This window comes from Zootoca vivipara, chromosome 1 (genome assembly GCF_963506605.1).
Source record: "Zootoca vivipara chromosome 1, rZooViv1.1, whole genome shotgun sequence".
NCBI lineage: Eukaryota > Metazoa > Chordata > Lepidosauria > Squamata > Lacertidae > Zootoca > Zootoca vivipara.
Genome location: NC_083276.1, coordinates 41,430,665 through 41,457,142, shown reverse-complemented (window position 1 = coordinate 41,457,142; position 26,478 = coordinate 41,430,665). Strand labels below are relative to the sequence as shown.

The window sequence follows — 26,478 nt, the reverse complement described above, 5'->3', positions numbered from 1 at the left end:
CTGCTTCCCCCAGCAATGTGTGTGTAGGTTGAACTGAGGAGTGCTGGGTGCACTAGCTCGGAGCCTTTTTGAAAGTAATTGCTTTGATGAATCTCAGGTCACCAAGCAGGACTCAGACACAAGAGCACTTCCCTCTCCTGTAATTTCCAGCAACTGGTGTTCAGAAGCATTACTGCTGCTGACAGTGGAGGCAGAGCATAACCAACATGGCTAGTAACCATTAATAGCCCTCTCCTCCATGAATTTGTCTAATCCTCTTTTAAAGCCATCTAGGTTGGTGGCTGGCATTGCCATTCATATACTATTTTTTAAAAACCCAACCAAAAACATCCCATCAAAATAGGAATGGAGTGTGTGTTCAAGCCCTGTGTGTTAAAAAAGGTTCTGCAGATAATATAATAATAATCTATTATTTGTACACCGCCCATCTGGCTGAGTCTCCCCAGCCACTCTGGGTGGCTCCCAATCAAATATTAAAACAATACAGCATTAAATATTAAAAACTTCCCTACACATGGCTGCCTTCAGATGTCTTTTAAAAATAGGATAACTGCTTATTTCCTTGACATCTGTTGGAAGGGCGTTCCACAGGGCGGGTGCCACTACTGAGAAGGCCCTCTGTCTGGTTCCCTATAACCTCACTTCTCGCAATGAGGGAACCACCAGAAGGCCCTGAATGATGGGGGTGGAGACACTCCTTCAGGTATACAGGGCCGAGGCCATTTAGGGCTTTAAAGGTCAACACCTTTAATGAAACAAGTTCCCAGCCCTGCTAGGTAATAGCAAACGCCAACTGGTTGGGTAGTGATGGATGTATAGCCAAAATGGGACCACTAAGAAACAAGCAGGGGGCAGCAGCTCAGGGAACTCCAATATTTGCAGAAGTACAAAAAGTCTTTACCAAACCCTTCTAAGAGAGTAAAAAAACCAATCCATTGAAGAATAAACATGTTTAGTAGCCCTATAACATTAAAGTGTTGGGGAAAATTGAAAATGGAGAAGGTGAGATGGAATATTTTGCAGGAGAGGATTATTCTGTCCTGTCACCCTGGACAAGAGCAATTTTGCAAGGAGGTGAAGATACTGTATTCTGCAACACTTTGTTGCAGATCTCACTAGCTAATTCCAAATTCTTTAATGTTGATGAGATGATGCTATTTAAAATTATCCTCTTGTACTGCAATAATCCCAGGTCAACAACTCACGAATGATCATAGATTACCTTTTATAAACTGCTTTAAACGCCCACTGATCTTCACAGAGGATACAAAATTATACTGTATAGCAGGCATCCCCAAACTTCGGCCCTCCAGATGTTTTGGACTACAGTTCCCATCTTCCCCGACCACTGGTCCTGTTAGCTAGGGATCATGGGAGTTGCAGCCCAAAACATCTGGAGGGCCGCTGTTTGGGGATGCCTGCTGTATAGCAATAAAGGTTGTGCACATAGTCTCGTTTGATCTGGGTCCAGTGTGCTCATACTGCTCGCTTGGGAAGTGGTGCACACATTATCTTAAGTATATTATCCATATACTCTTATCTACCTTGTTGTTTCTTATGAAATATGGGATCTTGATTCATATCTACCCAAACTAGCTTTGATCTGAATTGAGAAACAGAACGACCTCGCTGGATTTTAAGTCGGTGTTGTGTACATAGCCATAATTTCAGGAGGGGTGGAGGGCGGAGCAAGTGCGTGCTTATGTTTGTAAATGAAAATATGAGTTGACAAACACACTAACCCAATTAATCTTGGTTCCTTGTTCATGTTTTTCATGCTGCTGCAGAAAATGCATTGTCCTATTGTAGATATTAATAATTCCCCCTCCAGAGGATTAATGGAAACCAAGTGGGAATTTGCAGAAACAGACAATCTGCTTGTCCTAAATTTATTAACAGTGAAAGGAAATGTAGTTTTATTAGCAGTGAAGCTTGAAATTGGGATTTTCATGGATAGCTTTAGTGTATAAACTATTATGAATTACATCAAAATGAGCTTCTTTCAGGTGTTCTATAATCCACCTCAAGCAGAGAATATAAATATGTAGATGAGATGTACATAACAATGAACATTCTCAGCAACTGGATTGCATCAAAAAGATCCTTCATTTTTTTACATAAAGTTGTCCACTCCGATTGTGGCTGCTGCATTAATTGATTCTAGGAGTACACTGTGCATTTCTGGAAATGTCATTTAAAAAACATATTTATTAGGATATTTATATACCGCCATTCACCAAATGACCACGGGGAACCTTACAACATAATAAACAAGGAATTCATAACAATTATTTCAAGTACAACTCTAAAAAAAGCAATAATTTCGAGGCCTGACTTTCAGAAGCTAGTTTTGGTAAGAAACCAATTGCATGTACAACAAATCAACCTGTTTGTTTGCACTGATGTGCAGCCATGGGACTAACAGAAATAACCTCATTAATCTTACAGTCAACAACTTTAGCATCACACCTGAACGATGATATGGCATTACTAAATCATCATCGTCCTTCGAATTTAAAACTTTCTGTTCAATCTGTTCAAAAACTTTCCCTTGCATTATCTTGTAATCCTTAAAACATCCTAGCCATAAGGCAATATGGAATGATGCAGTAGTTCTGTATTACTCTACTTTGGCAGACAAGGTGAGGCAGAGAGACGGACTCACTACTCTGACATTTCAGTCGTCCCCATTGAAGGCGTTTCCCGTACTGTGTGGCATTTTAATTCCTGCCTGTCAATGGACCCACATGATTACCTGTACTTTTGCTAGCAAGTTTATGGCTGAGGAAGGATCTGAACTAGAAACATCCTGATTCATGAGCAGAGAATGCTTCCAGTTGGGGACTTAATATTGAAAACAACCTGTTGAGAGGACGCAAATGAGTTTAATTTACGGGGGTTTTCCTGGAAAGGGATTAAATGAGGGAAATGCAGGCTGTCATTTTGATGCCACGGTGATGTCGTGCAAATATAGAAAAACCCATGTCTACAGGACAAGCGCCGATCCCATAATATAAACCCATTTGTAGGCACCCAGAGTCCCTTGGCCACGTAAGCTTTATTTTTCTACCATTAAGTTTGGGTTAAACAGCTAGCTTGCAAAGCACCTCGCCTGCAAATTTGAGTGCAATCTGCCAATCTCTTGCTACACCTATCCCATTGCAGCAATGTTTCACCTACCTGGTGCTTAAGTGCGGATGGAGATTTGAGGCAATCGGGCACCTCACCCGCCAGCCTCTTGCCTCCACATGTTGCATTTCCTCTCCCTCCCCTCTGCTCTTGGCGCTGCCTGCGTGGATGGCCTGCCTGCCTTTTCCTTGGACTAGAGTACTGATCAGAGGCTTTTTCATTCCGGCTGACAACTGGGCCCCAGCATTAGCCTTTCAGCAAACAGCAGGTGCAAGAAAGAGAGATCACAACTCTGCTAACGGTAATCCCCACTCCTCTTTCCACCCCGCGCAATATTGTCTGCTTCGCTCAAGGATGTTTTTGTCTTCTCTTCACAGCTGTTAGCTCCTTTATGCTGAAGTGAAGCCCTCTTCCCAATCTTTCAGCACAACAGTTCCTCAGAAAGGGGTAGCGTGGGCCATTGTCAGTGAGCCACAGGGTGCACACCGATGCCCCCAAGAGCAAGCGTGATCCTGCACCAAGGGCAGGGAGTAGGGAAAGGAGAGCTACTACCTGCCCCTCAGTTGTCCAGCTGAATTAGTTGGCTCTGCCAGCCACTGCATCTGGCTCCATCTACTGTTGTTCTCTTTACCTTCTGCCCTACCTGTCTCAATGGGCATCAGCTGCCACTGCCTGCATAGTACACACACGTTCGGTTTAATACAAGTTGCTCTGTTCCGTGGAGCAAGCCTCGGGGTAACAATGACCACCAATCTGCTGGCAAGTTGGTGAAAAATTCTTAATCGTAGAATTGTAGTGTTGGAAGGGACCACAAGGGTATTCTAGTCCAACCCCCTGCAAGGCAGGAATCTTGCCCAACGTGGGACTCGAACCCAAGGCCCTGATATTAAGAGTCTCATGCTGTACTTGAAATAATGAGAATAATTAGAAATGGCTTGGAAATGCTGCCAGCCTATGGGGCCTCCGTGCTGCCTGCTAAGTGTAACGGCGAAAAATTCACAATAAAAGCTGGTGGTATATCTGGCTCCTACACAATTAAGTTAAAGATCCTGGTAATTTAGATTACAAACTAGGCCCCCCAGTTACAGAGGGGGGATTTTGCAAATTGCCCCTCCCTGCTGCAGCAAGCGTTCGAATCCAGGCCCAAGGCCTAACGACAGGTCCTTGCACCAGTCCAGCCATAAATCTAAAAACATTAAATAAGGTTGGCATTCCCTTGTCAACTCCCTGTGGCCTCATCCTTCCAACACAGTAATTATGAAGGCACATCTTGTGAAAAGCAGTGCATCTGGGTAGGATAGGATTAGCAAAATGGCCACTTATCTACATAATGCAACAGTGGAAAGACATGTTTGGGTAGTTTGGCCTTATATAAAGCCTGCTGCTTGTTATGACTCCCCAGTGATCAAAGGTCCCTGTATCTGCCCAATGTGTTGCGAAGGAAGGAGTACTGCAGCTAAAAAAGTGAACCCCTCCCCAACATACACACCAGTTTCACCCATACAGGATGTACTGGTTGGGAGAGGTTTGCTTCACAGTTGTGGCGATTTAATGCTAAGAAGCACATGAAGTTTCTACCTGCCTCCTGCTGGGCATACTAGAGCATGCCAATAGCTGATACATGAATAGGGGGCATATATTTGTTTGTACTGCAAAAGTTTAATCAACATTAATACATTCAACAAAGCCATCCGTTAGTCAGCAATTTCTCCATGTTTCACATTACATTGGAAGGAACCCTTTGAATAAACCACTCAATATATTCTATCACATTGACTTATGGATACATCCAGAGTTTTATTAGCAATCTCCCAGAAGAATTACGGATTCCATCTTACACTTCTGTGAAGAAGCTCGCCCAAGCGCCAGGCAGCAAATTTAGAAGTCAGAGTGTTAAAGATCATAGAACTGTAGACTTGGGAAGGACCCCAAGGATTATCTAGTGATTCTAGTCCAACCTCCTGTAATGCAGGAATCTCAACTAAAGCATCCAAGACAGGTGGCCATCCAACCTCTGCCTAAAAACCTCCAGGGAAGGAGAGTCCACAACCTCCTGAGGGAGCTCGTTCCTTTGTATTATTCAACTTTTACACTCACTTCAATGGAGTTTGGAGAAAGTTAGGTGATAAAGCTGTAACCCGCTACCACATTTCATGATGTATAAACAATCCTGCTGCAATTCAGATTTCAAAATGGGTAAAAAGCAACTTTTCACTGCGCTTTAGAAATATTTCCTGTTTCTGTGTCTCTTTTCCAATAACTGCCCTTTAACACATACCTTCTGAAAATGAGGCAGAAGGCTGCAGAATCTAATGTGATTGAGAGATGCAAAGATTCCATGAGTTTTTATGGGACATGTATGCTGAGAGATGGGCAATTTGTTTGACAGTGTACTGCCAACTTTTGCCATCACACCTTTAAACATCTCTCTGCCCATCTACTACTTATCTTTTAAAATGAAAGTTGGTGTCCTCAGAGACTCTGTGAGACTTAAATAACACTGAAGACCAAATATGCTATGTGCTCCAAGGCTATTCCCCAAAGAACATATCATTCTGAATGGTCAAGGAGATTGTCATGATTTCCACCTTCAAGGTCCAGTTCAACCATCAAGTGCTGTCACCACCACCTTTAAAAAAAGTTTATTAAGAAGAAAGGGGAAAGTTGTGCATAAATAGTAAAAGCTTTTAAGTGAATCCTATGTTGCGCATATGGGATTTAAAGATGTGTCCTGGGTCTGAAAAAAGTTGACCGGGTTACCAATTACTAATCAAGATTCCCCATAACCCCATCAGATCTAAAGGGTTTCTACAATTTATTTGAGCTTTAGATGTTTGTGGGGTTGATGTTTTCTGTCCCACAGGGATGGCCCACAGTGCCTGGTCTCGTTTGCTGTTTTTGGCACATAAGAACCTATGTGACCCACTTCAAAATCACTTGGGTGAAAAGTGGTATATAAAACTGGAAAATAAAAGGAAGTCTGACTGATGCAAGCACATCGGGCTTGCAGTGAAAGGATCCCCTCTCGTTAGAAAATTTAATGCATTATATGAGGATTGATTTATTAAGACCAGCTTGCCAACATAAACCTTGTATGTTCTAGCATACTGGTTCTCTGTTACATTCAAGCCACACCAAATCCCTTCGTGAATTGGTCGAAGATGAATAAAGCCCAAGTGCTGAAAGTTGCTGGTTTTCATTATACTGCCTCCCTTTCCATCCTTTATGTGGACAGTACAGGATCAGCCTAAAAGTTCATGGTAAGGTACTGCCCAGAGAGAGAAATCAATAGAAGCGAAGACAATAATCCAGCCACCGACAACCATTTTAAATCCTAGCCAACTTCTGTTTTTGCCTGGACTTTAAGATCTTTGGAAATTGTGTCACGCTGTTTACAATCCAGTAAAAAAACAAAACGAAAACCCTTCAGTCTTCATAGGATGGTGTGTAAAGCACTGCTAGATCCCACCCCGTCTTCTCCATCAGCTGAGCTTTTGTTTCTTCTAGTAGGCAGAGCAAAGTGTATATGCAGGGGAAGCTTTGCAAAAGCACCTAACATTCCCCAGTCAAGTTGCCTCCTCCGCCTCCTCCCCAATTCACTCTCGGCGGGCACATTGTAGTGTTTTGACATTTTAACTGCTTCCAGAATGATAGATGCTGACATCACCGCATGAATCAAGCATGAGGTGGCAGTCCATCAAATGAAGGCTTTGCAGGGTATTAATATACTTCAGTATGCAGCAAGAGAGGATAGGAACAAACAAAAATGCATGCCTCCCATGTTACCAATGTTTCAGCAGCAGCCTTATTTCTGCTTGGGTGGCTGATCCCATGAAATCCAAAAGAACCCCATAAAGTCAGCTAGCATTCTGGAGGTGTGACGCAACAGAACACCATGTTGCTAATCCCATTCACTAAAAACACCACGTTCGGGAGAGAGGAAAATCTACTTCAATGGTTCACAAAACTGATAACCTTTTTTAAAGTGTACAAAATTTCTCCCTTTCTAAGCAAGCCACGTTGGCAGATATCCACATATTCCACTTGAGCTTCCTACTGTATTCCACTGTAATTGTAATGCAATCGCATGTTCTTAGGGAATCTAGCTGGGTTTGCATTGAGAACAGAAGGTCGAGAGATAAGTGGAGGTGGTCATTCTGGTAGCGGGAGTGGAAAAATGCTTGTGCGCTTTACATTCTTAGAAATAAAAGGCCTCTCGGTTTGAAGTGTGATCCTCCTCGAACGACAGCGCTACTTAAAGGCAGCGTTAAACGACCGGCCTATGATGATTCTCCGCACCTCGCTGGTTCCTGCCCCTATTTCATACAGTTTGGCATCGCGCAGAAAGCGACCCATGGGGTAGTCATTGATGTAGCCGTTTCCACCTGCAACACAAGAAGGCGGCCTTAAAGTCTAACAAGAGACAGAGCTCCTGGATGCAGACTGGGTCCTGGGGGCAGCAGGTTGTGGGATGATGAATGCTGAATTTGGCCAAAATGGAAATCACTGAAATGGAAATCACTTGTTAGCCCAGAGCGGCTGGGGCAACCCAGTCAGGTGGGTGGGGTACAAATAAAAAAGTTATTAATATTAGTAATAATTGCTCCCGATTCCATGATTAAAGCAGGGCAACAAGAAGATGGCATGCAATTGCGCAACTGCCTGCTAGGTCAGCCTGCTTTTTGGTGGGACAACCACATGCACACCTATGATCTTACCCAGACACTGGATTCCATCCAAAGCGACCTGAGTAGCACATTCCGCAGAGTAGAGAATGACTCCTGCACAGTCCTGGTGGAGCAGACAAGATCATTTTCAATGAAGAACTTCCAAGAGAGACGTTCAGCTCTTCTGGCCTTAACCCCCCCCCCCCCCCAGAAGCGACTGGCAGAATTGTCTAAGCCAGCCATCTTTCTAGCTAAACCAGATTTCGAATTCACACCATAGTTACCAACAAGGAAGCACCCACCTTTTCTTCCGAGATGAGGGCATTGTTATGTGTCCTTTAAGCTCTGAATACCCCCACCCACCTGCAAATTGCAACAGAAACCACAACATTCATGGCTTCATGCTACGTTGTTTAGGTACACATGGAATTTAAGAGAGAGCACTTCTGTTGTCCATCCTATTAGGGTGTCATCATTAGAGCACATAAAAACTATGATATTAGTGGCAAAAGCAAGTGGCACAAATATTCTAGTACCACATCAATTTCACATGCTGCATCTATATGCAAAAGGAAAGTCATTGCCAGGTGGGCAAGGAAGTATTCTCCTTTAAAAGAGTATTCAAAACATCATATGTTTTCTACTGTGGACTTAGGTCTCGTATACTACCGATTCTTCACCCCTCCTGCTTACACAAAATACAGAAGGGTCAAAAAGAAATGTCGCAAGCACCCATGAGCTCACCTTTGCATTGCAGTGTCCTCGGTCACAGGCCTTTGCGACATTGTACACATACTGTCGACAAGCCATCAGCCGTGTGTACATATCAGCCATTTTACCCTGCATGAGCTAATCAGAGCATAAGGAGAGAGATTTGAATTTATTTTCACAATTTTTATCACCCCTTGCTGATATCCTTAGTATAAAAACAATTAAGATGGCAACAAGTATACACACATAAAATAAATCAATAAAAATTATCAAGTTAAAAGTTACAGGAAGCCCGCAACTTAAATAGGGGTTACGTTCCGGGAATAGTGCCTAAAGTCAAAGTTGTGTATAGTCAAAACACATTAGGTTCAATGGCAAGTGGGATTGCCAAAGTCATTTCCTCCGCCCCCTTATTTATCTATGTATTTATTTTGCCATGTGCAAAAGCTGAATGTGCACAAGTTAAATGCACGTAAATTGCGGGCTTGCTGCATATCTTTAGCGTTCGGACAGCAGCAATCTGGATCCTATTTTTTAAAACCCAGACTTAAACGTACTGCCCATATATTTAAAAAAGAGTTTGGCCGACCACTAAAAAGACAAGCATCTAGTAGAAAACCTTTAGTGCACACTGCAATTCCAAATCCAACTCAAGTTGAAATAGTTACCTGGTTATTCAAAGGTAACATCAGCTGCCATAATCAGCAAATCAAAACCAAACCCTGGATTTCTCCTAAGCCCTAAATTTCTGAATGTGGTACCATGAGGTTCTAGCAATAGGACACATTTCAGTGTTACTTTAAAATCAGCCAGCAACTAAAAAGAAATTTGGGGGAAATGGTTAGCTTCAGAATTGCTTGTTAGGAAATAAGCAACACCACAGCTTTAGGTGGAAATATTTATCTGAGGAAGACAGATTGATTCAAAACCAGCTTTTTCCAACTGTAAAAGGAAGCAGGTCTCTGCCAAACTATAAAAGCAGGCCATAAAAGTTCACTGGCAACCCTCTTATGGCTCTTACCTGGAAATGACCAATTTTCTGTCCAAAAGCTTCCCTCACATGTAAATATGGGAGTGCATGGTCCAGGACAGCCTGCATGATCCTGCAAAGGAAAGAGGCATGCAGATTTTTAATATTTCCATCCTGCCTTTGAAAAGGTGGCTTATAGAGTGTCAATAAAAAACGTCAAATCATCACCATCAAAATACAATCCATAAAACCAAAAAACGTAAAAGAGCTGCAAAAGTAGCTTACAGATAAACTGAAAAAGTCACAATTGAGATGTTGCAATACCCAGGTGGGTATGTTTAGATGGACAGATGGATAGGATAACATCTCCTGCCATAGAGAAACCTGTAAATTTTAACAAGTGCATGTAGCTCTGTTTGTCCACTAAAAAAATTAAATCCAGAAGTCATAGTAGGTTAGGGACCAGTTTAGTGGTGGCACGAATCTATTCAGTAAATCCTATATTAGATCACTGGCAACCCCAGTTAATAGGGTCACCAGGGAGACTAGGTAGCAGGTGATGGGAAAGACCTCCCTGCTTGAGATCCTCGAAAGCTGCCGCTGGTCCATGTAGTAGGTAAAAAGGTAAAGGTAAAGGGACCCCTGACCATTAGGTCCAGTCACAGACGACTCTGGGGTTGCGGCGCTCATCTTGTGTTATTGGCCGAGGGAGCCAGCGTACAGCTTCCAGGTCATGTGGCCAGCATTACAAAGCTGCCTCTGGCGAACCAGAGCAGCACACGGAAACGGTGTTTGCCTTCCCACTGTAGCGGTACCTATTTATCTACTTGCACTATGACGTGCTTTCGAACTGCTAGGTGGGCAGGAGCTGGGACCGAGCAACGGAAGCTCACCCTGTCGCAGGGATTCGAACCGCCGACCTTCTGATCGGCAAGCCCTAGGTTCTGAGGTTTAGACCACAGCACAACCCGTAGTAATGGCCAAAAGGACAAAGAGTCCCCTGTGATCCAAGACAGATGCCTGTATTCCTACTGTTATTAGAACACACTAAGAAGCTAAAAAGAAAGGGGGAAGATTTCAGTTTTAATCAAAAGTCTCCATCAGGTTGGATATTAGAAAAGGGGCAAAAAATATGCCACAGGGCATTCGACTACTGTCGTTGGCAATCGTATTAACCCGGGGTCCACAAACTCTGGCTGGGCTTAAGACCTAGCCAAGGCCTTGCTGCTTTTCAAGGATTCCCAAAGTCAAGAGTTTCATGTCAGGGAGAATCCCATGCCATCTTTACATTCAGGGAGAATGCACTAGAGAGCAAAATATATGCCGTGTCTACACATAGCTGATGGGATTTGCACAATTACCACAGCCATTTTCAAGTTGTCCTGTAGCATAGCAGTTGTGTGAGGTCACTAGTTCACAAAAAGATGAGCACCCCCCTCCAGCCATCAAAGTGGTGGCGATTCCATGTATTAATAGAACCAATGAAGCACAACAAGCCATGTCACTAGAGTAATAAATAAATACATATTTACCCCAGGGGTCCGCCAGACAACACAAGTCTCTCCAGATCCAAGCCACTCATCAGCACATAGACTCCTTTACTCAGTTGCCCCAAGACATTTGCAGCTGTGAGGAGCAAGGGAAAGCTGATTGCTGGTGAACCTACACAATCCTAGATAGTGCATTCCTTGTGCGTCTATGTATGTGTGCTCACATAGGAATATGCACAGGTATAGAAGCACAAACACAGTTACACCTTACACTCAAACATCACTTTTTATTTTCAAGCAACATTAACAAAGAGAAAGCAGCAACACGATCTCAGTTGCTCATGTACCTTGCACAAAACAGCTAAGTGTGTTTATGGCCTATGTCTTGGCATCGTTACCAAGGGACAGATCAAATTATGCATGAATTAGCTTCAATGGGAACTTGTTTTCATCTGTTAGTGATCAGGGTGCAGAATGCGGCATGATTCCAAGTGCCTGCTACAGACAGGAGACTGAGTTCTATATTACATTACAAAATTTGGCATACATATGCATTCAGTTGACTTACGTCAACTTTTTCACCCTGTTCACACATTATGGGAAGCCATAGCTAATGGTTTACCATAAAAGCGCTGGTCTTCATCAGTTTGCTCCTCCTTCACGAGAAGGAAATCATGATTCCAGACTTGGCATTATATCCAAACTGTGATCTGTTTTGCTCCAACAACTCATGATCAGTGAGCCAAGGACAAACCTTAGCTAGAGATCATGGTTTGTAGGGAGCAAAACAGGATCACTGGTTCAGACATAACACTAAGCCAGTGTTGGTTGTTTCCTGCATGTGCTGGCATCTCATGCGCATGAGGCCAGTACTGTATCAATTTCTGCACTGCAAATGGTGCCTGAATCAGTGGTGTTACTGCACACCACATCCCGATCTTAACTGCTGAATTTGGACATGCGTTTTATCCTCCCAACCTGCAGGGACTGAGGAAGGAAGCATGGGCCTCATGGGTGGGAGCACAGAATTAAAAATTTAAAAACCCAGTTGGCAAATAGCGTGGGTAATGCTGCTGAATGGAGAAAGTGCATGAAGTAACTCCTTGTGAAATACAAAAAAAGGAAAGAGCTGCATCTGAATTCCCTGAGTGTACCTTCAACAATTACGCCTCGGGCAAAATACAAGATGAGCTTTCCAAATCTGCTCCTGACCATTGCTGCGTGACCTAAGAGTGGGACTCCATGGGACAGCACTCACGATCAAAGGAACCTGCGCAACACTTGGTGGAGCGCCAATGACACAAAGCCGCACGCTAATACAGCAGAGGGGGTGGCAAACACTCAAAAGCACACTCTGATCTAAGGGAAATGTTGCGTTGGAGATGCAGGAATCTACTGAAGCAGCTCGACACTGAGCAACGATTGATGTGGTCCTGGGAGATCAGAGGGAGTCTCAAAAAGAACATGCGTTCTTTGGTACTGCTACTAATCTCTTCCGCTGAGTAGAGGGAGTCTGTGCCCACGAGAGCACACTGGAAGGATCGGAAACACACTGTAAGGGAAAATGGCAGCCTGGCAGCCATTTAATTTGTGTTTCTGAAAAGTTTGTAAATCTGCCATGTTGTCCTTGGGAAAGAGGGTGGAAGCAATCAGTCCTGGAGCTTCTCAGTAACACCTGCAAATTGGGGGTGGTTGGGGAAGAACTTGCCACCACACAAAGGGAACCAAGGAAGAGACCTTGGTTTTTCCCACGGGACAGAAATCATCCACAGGGAGTGTAAATCTGGTAGCCTTTCCTGGCTAGTCTTTCAACTGATGGCCTCGCAGTAATATCACCTTCAGCTTGGGTACCGGCTCAGTCTTGGTCCACAAGCTTGCCCCATTCAAGGGACAATTAAGACCTTCCTTTCTAGACAAGCTTGATAAGATTAATACTGCAAAACAAAACTAATGACGAGCCAAGTAGATTTGATGGTGCTTTTTATAAATCACTTGCTTGAATTATTTAAGAACGTATGCTTTTCATGTTGGGTTTTATTTTTTCTAACTTTTCATTGTACACATATTTGGACATTGCAATGACTAGCAAATATAAGTAGGGAAAGAGTTGCCATGGGTTGAGGGAGGCAGTGCAACTTCAGTATCACTCACCAGGAATCTTGCAGTCCTCAAAGACCAATTCACAGGTATTTGACCCTCTCATTCCCAGTTTATCAAGCTTTTGTGCGGTGCTGAAACCAGGTGTACCCTGAAGAAAAGGGGAGGAAAAACTACTGGGAAAATCCATTTTTTTATAAAGAGGCCATTCGAATGATGGCACACTGCATGACAATTCAGAGAATAAGCAGGAAGAGGATTCATTATGAGAAGAAAACATGAAAGTGCCTACAGATAAACCCAAGTTTATTTCCTCCATCATCAAATCAAGAACTTCAGATATCAGGGGGAGAACACCCCAACCAGAGCGAACTCTGTTGTTTCCAGGGAGACTGGAGACCCCGTGTCTTCTTCTCGAAGTGGAGCACTGGATGGCAGGTCCTTTGCTGGTTCTGGTGTCTGGCCAAATGTCCAACTTTACCATTTGTAGAGCTGGCCCAGGAGAATCCTCTCCTCACAGGGACCCAAATGTGGCATTTGCCCAGAACTTTCAGGGAACATGATTCCCTGGCTCTGTTCCATGTCACAGAGCAGCACGGCAAACTTCTGAACGACAAGTGCTATCACCTGCCTACAGCTTACTTCAGCAACCATTGTAGATTCATTCAGCAGGGAAGAATTTTGAATTCATTCTGAAGTGCAAGTCAAGGGGTGGGAATGAAAGCGTGACACGCCCCCCCCCCCCCGAAAGAAATCTCACACCTGAGTGACAAGACACCACCTGGAAAATATCCTCCTTAGGGATCAAAAGAGGGAGCATCACTGTCCCATAAACCTACCTTCTCCACAATGAATGCTGTTATCCCTTGAGAAGCTGGAACAGCACTTGGATCTGTTTTAGCATAAACAATTAGGACGTCAGCATCTGGACCATTGGTAATCCAAAATTTGTTCCCGTTCAAAACAAAATAATCTCCTAGAAAGCAGAAAATTCTGTTAAGACATACATGACAACTTGACATTCCACAAGTAATTCTTCTCAATTTCTGGAAATCTGATTTCCTCCATTCCTAGGTCTGGCATATCATGAAAAAGAAAAACTTGCAGAGCTGCATCTTCTACTGCAAAAAAAATACAGTTTTGTAGCTGGCTTCTTCTATAACCAGCCAGCTCTCGTAGAAAGTAGGGCTAGAATTTCCCCCATGCTTAAAACATTTTTGTTTAGGCAAGGCTGTCCAGACTTGCAGATGCTGATGCAATTTAATGCTTTTTGAATATTAATTTTTAATTATTTTTAAATGTTTCAAATTGTTTTTAACTGTTTTTTATTGATAATTTTAAATATTCAGTGTAAATTACTTAGAGGTTTTACTAGTATCAAGCACTATATAATAAACTTTCATAAATAAATACATGCTAAAATATATATTGATTCTCAAAATATTCACAACAGGATGCCTGGCCTACAGGTCAGTGTATCTTGAATAGTGTAATTTACATCACACACTCCCTTAACTTTGGGAGTTTCTGTGTCTCAACCTGGCTTCTACATACACAGTTTCTTCCCCAGCTCTTGTTCCTAATACCACTTAATCTCTATTTTAAGGCCATGGGACCTCTGGAAACCAGAAATTTGTCTTCTCCACTCCTGCCTTTCAGCAATCCCAATGAAGCTGAAATTGGGGAGTGGAACCTCTGGCCTGCTCATGCCCACCTTGCACCTGGATTATCCCTTTCCATTTCCTGTTATTTAATTTATTTATTTATCGCATTTTATATCCCATCTTTTTCCTCCAGGGAGCTCAAGGTGGTGTACACGGTTCTCCCTCTCCTCACTTAATCCCCACACAACCCTGTGACATAGGTTAGACAGTGACTGGCCCAAGGTCACCCAGTGAGCTTCATGACCATGTGGGGTTTTGAACCTTAGTCTCCCAGGTCTTCAGACACTCCAACCATTAGACCACACTGGCTATTCTGTTTGGGAGGATGCAAAGACACACACAGACTCGTGTTGGCAATGAATGGACAAAACAAAATGCACAGAGGATCAGAAAATCTTAAACAACAATGTCCAAAGGCCACTGTAGGTGGCAAATTCCAAATCGTTGGCATTTACCTTTTCTGTCTGCCCTCAGCCTCATAGAGACAACATCAGAACCAGCATTGGATTCACTCATTGCTAGTGCTCCAACATGCTCCCCGCTGATCAGCTGAAGGGTTGAGAGGTGACAAGAAAGATACAAAATGAATTGTTTTCCTGCAGTTGTTCCCACTCTTGCCTTAAAAATCAGATCACAATAAACCTGAAAGTATTTTCATCCTATGGTGGGGACACTACCATTGGCAGAATTCTCCAATGAGGTCTACTATTTAAGAAATGGCACAAAAATCAAGACATTGCAGTTTCACGAGGACGCGGCAAACTAAAACTTACAGTTTTCGTTGGATTCCTTAGGTAGGAGAGAGTGCCAAGCAAACCGTGCTAGGGGACATAGATGTCCCTCTTAATTCCCTATCCTGTGCTGTCCTTTGAAAATGGATGACTGGACGGGGTAGACAGTTGGAAGACACTTGGAAAAGGGGCAATTCACAAAGAACAAGAATCTCCAGTGTATGGAATAAATCAGGGGAATGGGACGAGACACCAGAATGGTAGGCAATAAACTAAAGCCTTTGATGCTTGCAATGGAATAGCAGGTGGTGACCCTCCTTTTGGGCTCTCTTACGCCACCCTCTGGCAGCAGCTGCTGCCTTCTTTCCCCCCATCAATTTCCTCCTGTCCACCCAGTCTATTCCCTTTCAAACTTCTTTGGTTTACACGTGAAATAGATTTCATAACCAATCACTAGTGAGATAATGGCCAACTGCAACACCCCTCTACCAATATTGATTTATGATTTCCAATATATAATGAGATGTTGCATGCAAGTGTCTCAGGTTAATGAGATTCAAACCACACAAGTTTCAACCTGCGCTCAGATGGGCAAAGGCTGTTTATTAGATTTAGAAGTGGAGACTGTTCATTCATTTGGGTGACGGTAGTAGATTAAGAAAAAGGAATGTAATAAGAAATCGGGTTCCATCATAATTCACCCCCAACTAAATAAAAACCCTGTTTCATGTGGCCCCTGTAGACTCTTTATAGCCGAAGACCTTTCCTAGTCATCAGGGTCTTCTTATACACATCCTCTGGCGGGTGAAGACTGTTTATTCCAGCAGGCCTTTGGGAACTGACTGCTCTTAAGGAAAGGGCTTTTAATAGTGCTGTGCTGTTTTTAGTGTTTTTACTATCGCACTGGAAATTGATCATGGGGATCAGGGAGTGTTCTTACAGCACTGAGATTGAGGTAGCCTTGAAGTTTTGGTTTGTTCTTAAGGGCACAACAGAGGATGATGCTGTCAGGGCCTTTTTCAACCTGTTTTCTGTCTGCAGAAGTATCCCATGACTCTCAAGTGCTTCCTCTTCTTCCCGAAACTAGCCACAGACCGTCCTTGGCAGCAAAAGACAAGCTGCAGGACAAGCGGGTAAATACCCTTGTGTGCAGAGCATGTCGGAACAGTCTGAAGTTTTGAATTTTTAGAAAGCAAATTAGGACTCACTACAGGGGACCAAAGTGTGTCTGGTGCTATATGACAGATATGACAACAGCTTCTCCTGCTCCCGATGAAACACATAAGGCAGTTTCAAACAGTGATGACTCAGAGCTGGGTACGTGAACCGACTCCACTGAAAAGCATCATGTTTGACAGGAGGACAGACAAGCTTATGAATATGAAACATTCACAATGTTTGCTCTGTGACAGATCATCCACCAAGTGCTCAACTTGTATGTGTTAATCAACCTTATGGAAATCCAGGTGCCATTCCTGCCTCTACTTAATAGCGTGTGTGTTAACTATTCTAAACTAAATTCTGAAAAAGGCAGAGGGATACCAAAGTCAAGAATGCAGACTCTTCCAGCTTGCACCTTCCAAGCCGAAGGTGGGCGGCGGATGCCAGGCTGGTTCAACAAAATGCAATTCTAAATATGTCCGATGAAACTCAGTGGAACTTGCTCTGGAGCAAATGTACTTAAGACTTTCATTGCACATTTGGATTTCAAACCAATAGTCTTTTCTCCCAAAGATCCGTGACTTTTTTTTTGTAGCAACGGAACAGAAGAGTTTTTTTTTAAGATATTGAGTTCAGGTTTTTTAAAAAAATGAATTTTCATTAATAATGTTTTAGATGGTTTCTATATGTTTTCTTATTTTTAACTACATTATTTAATCAGGTGCCTTTGGAGGAAGGGCAAAATAGAAATTTAATAATACAGTAAATGAATGAATGAATGAATGAATGAATGCTTGGAAATATAAAATTAAATTTTAAATAAAATGATGGGGGCAAAGTGTCCTATTTTGGAGCATTATTTTTCTTTGCTCTAAAACATATTCTGTAATTGAAGTTGTTACCCAGCATGCTTCTAGTTTCCTGGATACACCAGACTCCACAATTCCACATACCTTGGGCAAGTACTTCTCTTTCTGTGCTTCGTTGCCGTTCCTCACCATCTGATTGATGCAAAGGTTAGAGTGGGCACCGTAGCTCAGCCCAACAGCTGCGGAAGCCCGAGAAATCTCTTCCATCACCAACACGTGGTCCAGGTATCCCATCGCAGAGCCACCATATTCAGCTGGTAAGGAGAAGAAAATATTTATAGACTTACCTAGACCACAGTTGAAGAGCCTTGTGACACAGTTAAGATTTATAATGCCATAGACTTCCTTGTACTACACTACACTCATCAGATGTGTGAAGTGTAATCCCAACCTGGCAGGCATCTACAGAGGTACCTTGGTTTATAACCATAATCCGTTCCGGAGGTCTGTTTGTAAACCAAAACAGGCTGTAACCCAAGGCGCGCTTTTGCCAATGGGGCCTTCCCCCGCAAATTGGTTGTAATAATAATAATAATAAAGGGTTGTAATCCAAAAAAAGGAACACGCACTTCCGGGTTTGAGGTGGTTGTAATCCAAAACGGTTGTAATCCAAAGCGGTTGCAAACCAAGGTACCACTGTATGGCACATACCGTCAGGAGGTGGGGCAGAAGTGAGGTCAGAGGGAAGCAAACAACAAAGAGCAGGCAGTGATGAATGAATTACACCGTTACAACTTTAGGAAATGGTGGGAGATATTTCATATGACTAAGTCCTAGGGGCACACGCAACATGCACCAACTAGGGCTCCCTGTGTGTGCCATGCTCCATCACAGCCACATATGTGTTTGTCACATGTAACAAAAGTACACATACCTTCTAAACAAAGGCAATATCCATATAGAAAACATGTCATAGATAAGGTGTTCGTTTAGACCTTAACAGCTTTGGCCTTTGACAAACTGCCAGTGAGCTAATGGGGTCTGTTTTTCCCTCAAGCCCTTGTTCTCCCAATTATTCATCCACAGAGATTACTAACCCGCAGCATTTCCCACTTAAATATACCATATTTCGTCAGAATAAGGAAGGCAGGGCTAGCTACACACTCACCTGGAGCAGTTATTCCTAGAACACCTAGATCACCCAGCTTCTTCCAGAATGCCTACAAAGAGCAGAGCAGAGCTGTTAGAGAGGCCCTGACCTTTCACAAGACCAGGAACCAGGGTTTTCCCCTGAACATATCATTTTAATTTCCCCACAGAAGCAAAAAGCTGGGCAAAATATTGGTTGTCATGGAACCTGCTGTGAAACAGAAGGTCATGGCCACCTGGAATACTTCACATCCACTAAAGATTTGTTCCATAAAAATTAAGAAATACTAAAAAAAAAAGAACAACTTCTTCCATGCTGCTACCCAGCTAGAACCACCAGAACAATGCGCTCTGTAATCCTAAATAGATTAACATATGAACTTGCATTACATGGATGTGATTAACATTATAAGCATTTATTTATATAGCACCATCAATCTACATGGCTCCAGACATCTGGCTCTTCTGCAACCCAACCTGATAGCATTTCCGGTGCAAGCTCAAAACAAGCACTCTGCCGTCATTTTGCAGACAATCATTAGCTCACCAAGATCAAAGGAGTCTACACAACATTATTTTCCACAAGGTGATCCCAGGTAGTGAAAACATGTGTCACATATCCGCTATAAAAGTCTCTGTGGGATGGGGCACACAAGACACAGGAGGAGGAATGAAGGGACAGGATTGTACAGTAAGCTCACAACTTATGTGGGAGTTATGTTCCCTGGATCACACCTAAAGTCAAAATTGCATGTAGTCAAAACCCACTGGGTTGTGTATTATTATTATTATTATTATTATTATTATTATTATTATTATTATCCCGCCCATCTGGCTGGGTTTCCCCAGCCACTCTGGGCGGCTCCCAACAGATTATTAAAAACATGATAAAACATCAAACATTATAAACTTCCCTAAACAGGGCAGGTGAGATTGCAAACACCATTTATCCTGGAACCCTGCCCACTTTTAAATATATACCCATGTGCATAAAGCTGAATGTGCACCAAGTTAAATGGGCACAAGTTGTGGGCTTACTGTACAACACAGATGGCCAGAGAAGCATAGTAATTTTGTATAGGAGCAAGAGTTCAAAAAGTTTGATGAACATTGTCTTTAGTTCATCTTGCTCCAAGCAGACGTGCCCAGCACTGTTTCCCCCCACTTAGTGTAGCTCTACATGCACATCACCATTTAGATCGACCTTTGCTTATGAGTCACTATCGTGATGTGGGAAAATCCAATTAAATAGCAGCATTCATCTTCCAGAACTGACATACTGTCCACTGAGCCCCCATCTCTTCTGCAGTGATGCTTCATCTTCCCAAGACATTCCTGACACACTGAAAAATGTGACAGGTTGCCAATCACCATCAGGTTTTCCTCATTAACAGGGTGACAGGGAACCATAGCACTATTAAGCCGAACCATTTCAAATTAGGAGCCAGCCACTTATAATCAGGAGATCAGCTCAGAAACCAGAAAACTTTGTATTTTAAAACAGCTTCTGGGATCTCTCAATATTTGACACTCCTCTGTCACATCAGCTTGAATCCAGGAAGAGTTTCTTCCTCCTGAGCATCTCATAATGATTTCTCCCTAGTTCTGCCTGTCCAGCCAGAATCTGAAACAGCAAAGGACAGGTCTTTTGGTAGTGTGGGATATGCCCAACCGAACTTCACACAAAGCTGCTGTTGGTCCATCCAGCCAAATAATGTCTACTCTGACTGGCAGCAGCTATACAAGATCACAGGCAAAGCTTTGCCCCAAGCCTGCTACCGTGGATGTTTTAGCAGCTGAAGCTTGGTGGGGGGCACCAGGGATTGAAACCAAGAGCTTCTTCATGGAAACATGTGCTATGCCACTGAGTTACTGCCCTTCCCTTTGGAGGGACTCATAGGACGGCTTTTGCTTGTATATACAAGGCAAGGAAGGAATTAATGTCTCATAAATGTCCCAGCTGCCCTGGGAAGGTGGAGGCACATGGAGAAGGGGAACTGCCTTCCCCTGCCTTATATACGTTGACACTGCATTAGCCCTCAAGTGGTTTTCTAGACGAACACCTTACTGCAGCACAGCTGCTCTCTGGGCCTGGAACGTTGTCAGGATGGATGGCCCTGATTTGTGGAGTTGGGGTGGGGGTGTCACCTTTTAATCTTTGCTTTTCTAGTTTCTTTCTCTATGAGAAGTTACATAATTATGTTAGAGGACAGATAGGAGACCTGACCCTTCTCTGTGCCCAGCCTAGAAGGCAAGTGGACTGCCAGAAAACGGACAGAGCTCACTACCAGACTCCAACAGGCCATTACAATTGCCCTTCCGGGGGGGGGGGTGTCCCTAACTTTTGTGGGCTTATTTACAAAGTGACTTACTGTTAATGGTTATTTTGCGTGACTGACCTTCTGGAAATGGTACAATTGCCAATAACGTAGTCATTTTGCTTACTTTCTGTACTTCTTAGAACTGGTTACATTTCCTAGCTATCCTGGTGAAGGACACCATATAATTAAATTGCAAGGTCCCACAGCACTCAAAAATTGGTTCCATAAAAGGCTATTGCAAACATTTTAAAAGTAATTCTCTGTGAAACACAGCAGGTATAAAAGTTCAAGTACTGCAAGGCTTATAAAAACAGTGAGAAGCAGGAAATCCCATAAAAAAAAATCTCTAGCTCATTAACAATTAACGCAAGAGGGAATCTGTTAAATCCCATATTCTAGAAACCCAACATATGGAACAGTTAGCTCTTTACAACCTGAAGAAGGTTCCAAGAAAAGATTTATATGCTCAGGAGAGGATATACATTATTTCAGGTGACGGAGATGGAAAACTTTGAAAAATAAGACAGAAACAATACCAAACATGTATATTAGTTGTTTATTCTTTCTAATGGGTAGGCATTTTGTAACTTTCTCAAACCCTTCATATTTGCATCCTTTAAATTATATTCATGCATCTCCTGAAGTCATGTTACATATATAATAAGTAAATCACTGAAAAATACAAGCTCTGTGGCTAAGCGAAGGTTCACAGTACTGAAGCACTTACCCTCATGCCTTCAAATTCATTCTGCTGATCAATTTCTTGGGCCTTTGGAGCCAAGTGCTCCTGACAGAATTTGAACATAGTTTGCCGAAGCTGTTAGAAATGAAAAAGTAAAAGTGCACATTATGCATCACAACTGCCAAGTTCCTTCCTTTGAATGCTATCAAAAAAGGTTCCCTAGCTGTTTTTCTTTGATATCGCAAGCCCAGAATAGAATATTCTATTAAATTCCCACTTATTCAATAAAACTGTTTAGCACTAACTATGGTGGCAGCTGAAACCTGTGAAGTTACTGACAAAGCACTTTCTGTCTAGTCTACAATGTATATCTCTTGATATTTTAAAACAGGTTCAATCTGGTTTTTAGAGTTATCCCCTACCTAGTAACATGAAGAAGTTTGTTGGCTTCGGTTAAAATATTTTATGCTGAAATATACCCCAAAAACTTGGATGTGTGGATGGGTAGAAGAAAGTTCACACTAATTCCTAACTACCCGTGGGCCTATCTATGTAGCATGCCAACACCAAAAAAGTGATGTTCAACTAAGCAAGAAATGTGACATTTCAAAGTCCCAAAGCCAGCAAAACCAAACCAAACCCGCAGAGCCACTCTAAAGAATGCTGCATGCAATACATGGCCCAAGACTGCTGATTGAGCCAAATTGATGGATGGGATCCTGGGGTCTCTCGGGAATATGGAGAGGCCTCAGAAGCAGAAGACCTTGGCTGTCACTGGCCCTGAAACCCTCTGTTTTGAGGTTTTCCACTGAGGGGAGATTTACATCCATAAAGCCTTCTGCAAATATACTAGGGCCTGCTGATAGAGGAACATTTCAGCCTCTTCTTAACTGATGTGGGAGTTAGGACTTGCTCTGTAATGCTACTATTGGATGAGATGCTTTAGTATGTACATAACAAGAATCTATCACTTGGGCATCATCAAGACTTCTTCTTCTTCTTTTTTTAAATCTCACTTAAAAACCTGTATGATCAAGTATCATTAGCCCTACTTTTTACAGGAGAAACAAACTGCACTAAAACGGATGGACGCAGCACGAGAGGTTTACAGCCAAATCACTGCTTGATAAGCTATAAAAGGTTTCGCTACATCACTGCTACACACACCGTATACTATAAAGATTACAGTGGAGCTAGTATATACTAAATCACACCAGCTTTCTATCTTGCCCAAACCTGCCTCTCTGAACTGGTAGTGGCCCTCCAGAGATAATTCCAGCACAGGCAACCCAAATCACAGGTGGCACCCTGCGCCCTGCAAAACGTACGTTCTACAACTGAGCAGTGATCCCAGAACATAAGAGACAACCCATCTGATCTTAAAACACACCTGTGGAATTCCCTCCCCCATGAACTCAAATCTGGCTCACTTCTGCAGGCCTTCAAAACAGACCCTAAATGTTTCCCCTCAAACTTTTTTTTTTCCATTGCCGAGTCCTTTTGTCTTTGTATCAGATGCAGCTTCTGATCTATCGTACAGTATATTGTTTATTGTATTGGTTTTAAAAGTCACTGCAAACTGCCTTGTGGGAGCTTGCCGTGAAAGGCAGGATAGAAATAACTCAGACAACACATTTACTTGGAAATCCTACTGGTTCCAGTACAATTTAATTTGCCAAGAAATCATATTTAGGATTGCATCTGAAGAGAGCAGTGCCGCAAGAGCCTAACTGAAATTTAGACACTCCCTCCCTTGACTTGCCATTGTGTCATGAGGACTGTAAGCAGCTACCAGTTGCTGACAAAGATTTAGAAATCACCTTCTTTTCCAAGGCTAGAAGCACACTCTTTCAAGGAGACACAAAAGAAGAAAATGAACTGGTGGAAACTGACACCCACCCTTAAAGGCACCTTTATTTAATTCTTCGGTGCTTTTGAAAGGATAGGGATAGTGGAAATATCCTCCTTTATACAGAAAATTACCAATAGAATGCTGGTAAGCTGTTATCTGACTGAAAAAACTTGGGAGAGCTATCTGGCTTACACCATCCTAGAAACAAAATAAAAAAAATCCTTCCAGTAGCACCTTAGACACCAACTAAGTTTGTCATTGGTATAAGCTTTCGTGTGCATGCACACTTCTTCAGATACACTGAAACAGAAGTCACCAGGCCCTTATATATAGTGAGAGGGTGGGGAGGCGTATTACTCAGAAGGTGGTGGGAGTGGGTGATTGGCCAATAGGTGTGGTAAACCTGTTGACGACTGTTAATGACTGCAATTGGTCTTACAGGAAAAATCAAGGGGTGAGACGGCTAAAAATAGCTTTATCATGTATAATGACGTTAGAATCCAATGTCTCTTTTCAGTCTCTCCATGGTTTTAAGTTTGGTAATACAGTAAGTTGCAATTCAGCAACTTCTCTTTCCAGTCTATTTCTGAGATTCTTTTGTAATAAGACAGCTACTTTGAGATCTTGTATAGAATGTCCTGGGAGATTGAAGTGTTCTCCTACTGGTTTCTCTGTCTTGTGATTCCTGATGTCAGTTACCTGAGCCATTTTGGAATCTAGTAGCTTTAACAGGTTTCTCCAGATAGAGCTGAGCAAAACATATACCCCTTAACTTTTGAACTAAACTACAGTGTTCTTGAAGCTACGAACACGAGTTTGACCAAACTGCGGGAGGCAGTGGAAGACAGGAGTGCCTGGCGTGCTATGGTCCATGGGGTCACGAAGAGTCGGACACGACTAAACAACAACAACATGTGGCTTTGCGACCCAAAGGTATTTCATTTACGAATAAACCTGCAATCTAAAGCAGAGAACTGCCACAAGGTGTGTGTGTGTGTTCCTTTCTGGTGGCTTTGTTATTGCTGTTGGTTGTTAGCTGTCACCCCCCTTAACCAAAGTGGGGGGGGGGAGGCAGGAGAGAGAGAAAGGGTGGGTGGGAACACTTGTTTTAATAGGAAACCCAGAAGAGGAGAAAGCTCAAACACAGTAATAATAATAATAATAATAATAATAATAATAATAATAATTTATTTATACCCCGCCCATCTGGCTGGGTTTCCCCAGCCACTCTGGGTGGCTTCCAACAGAAAAATAAAATAAAATAATCTAATAAACATTAAAAGCCTCCCTAAACAGCCTAAAAAGCCTCCCTAGCTGCATTTTTGTAAGAGAAAGAAAACCAATTCGCTACATTTAGTCTGGCCATTAAAAGAGTCAACTTTTATCTCCCTTCCTAGTACACTTAGGAGAGGAGTAAGGTAAAGGTAAAGGGACCCGTGACCATTAGGTCCAGTCGTGACCGACTCTGGGGTTGCGCGCTCATCTCGCATTATTGGCCGAGGGAGCCGGCGTATGGCTTCCAGGTCATGTGGCCAGCATGACAAAGCCGCTTCTGGCAAACCAGAGCAGCACATGGAAACACCGTTTACCTTCCCGCTGTAGCGGTTCCTATTTATCTACTTGCATTTTGACATGGTTTCGAACTGCTAGGTTGGCAGGAGCTGGGACCAAGCAACAGGAGCTCACCCCGTCACAGGGATTCGAACCGCCGACCTTCTGATCAGCAAGCCCTAGGCTCAGTGGTTTAACCACAGCGCCACCTGGGTCCCTAAAAAGCCTCCCTAGCTGCATTTTTGTAAGAGAAAGAAAACCAATTCGCTACATTTAGTCTGGCCTTTAAAAGAGTCACCTTTTATCTCCCTTCCTAGTACACTTAGGAGAGGAGTAGAGACATTAATCTGCAATGGTGACTGTAACTAAGAAAGGGCAGCTACTCCGAATTAACTGCTGTGCTAAGGGTGCAAATCTGTGTCCACGTCAAAATGAGATCTCACACAGTGACCTTTCATTTGCTCTAGAATAAAAGACATCCAGGCCGACTTGCAGCTGTGGAACTTATAAAGGAAAGCCCTGTAAAATAATAGAAAGCAAGTTGCTGCGCTGGGAAGAGGATGGGATCAAGTTGCCCTTTCAAACTAGGAAGTCGTCCTCCACCGCATTAGAAATTTGGGGACACGATAACCCAAGGCCGTGGAGAGGGGTGGAGTGGGCACTCTGCAGATGCTCAGAGGCGCTCGCGTCTTTCCGACCACTGCTCCATATGGTCCACAGCAAAGCCTTGTTATTGAGAACTGGCCGTCGCAGGAGAAGGCCCTGCGCGAGCACCCGACGGGGCGGGACCCTTCGAGGCCAACAGGAGCGCAGCTCTGAAGCGCGACTCCTGCGCGGAGTCTGGACGGAGCAGGCGCAGAGGGGGCGTCGGGGAGAGAAAGGCTCCCGGTGAGCGACCTTCAGCCCACCAAGGGCTCCGCTGTACCTGCTGCTGCTCCTCGCTAAGCCCATTAACCGTATCATCCAGCGGGGCTCCGGCGCAGCCTCGCCGCCCCTGCGACAGTCCTCCCAAGAAGCGGCGCCGGGCCCAGCCAGCCACTCCTCGCCTCAGCGCCGCCGCCGCCATCTCGGTTCCGTGTGGGACTCGTCAGGCCCGTGGATCATGGCTCCGCCCCAAAGGCCTTCTCTACCAACCAGCGCTAGCGGGTGGGGACTGGTTGCCCAATGAGACGGGTGGGAGAAACAAGAGCCAATCGCTGCGAGGACGCTGCCTTAACCAAATCCAAGGAATCGGCTTTGGGTGGCCCAGTGTCGGGCGGCGGCGGCTTCAGCTTCGTGCTACCCCACAACCCTTTTGATGTGAAATCTCAAAGGTACTTTCCCGGTGTGCGGCTGCTGTGGGGAAAAAAGGCAAATTCCATGGTGGGGATCGTTGGGAAGACGATCGAAAATAAAAAATGAAGCTCTGGACACCATGCGTCATGAAACGATTTTATAGAGCTAGAGAAAACAGGAAAGGGCAACCAAAATTACAAAGGAGACTGGAATAACCGC

The 26,478-nt window shown here is 43.4% G+C and overlaps 1 protein-coding gene across 1 annotated transcript; it reads right to left on the bottom strand.

The window, feature by feature from the left end:
- Positions 1-4,768: 4,768 nt before the first annotated feature.
- IVD (isovaleryl-CoA dehydrogenase) lies at positions 4,769-26,080 on the bottom strand. Its single transcript, XM_035111166.2, has 12 exons — positions 25,910-26,080; positions 21,627-21,716; positions 18,598-18,649; positions 17,574-17,743; positions 15,184-15,277; positions 13,904-14,040; positions 13,119-13,215; positions 11,010-11,103; positions 9,529-9,610; positions 8,541-8,645; positions 7,848-7,920; positions 4,769-7,514 (listed from the first exon to the last, which is right to left on the bottom strand). The coding sequence occupies exons 1-12, from the start codon at positions 26,048-26,050 to the stop codon at positions 7,381-7,383; spliced, it is 1,269 nt and encodes a 422-aa protein (XP_034967057.1). The 5' UTR covers positions 26,051-26,080; the 3' UTR covers positions 4,769-7,380.
- Between the last annotated feature and the right edge of the window lie 398 nt (positions 26,081-26,478).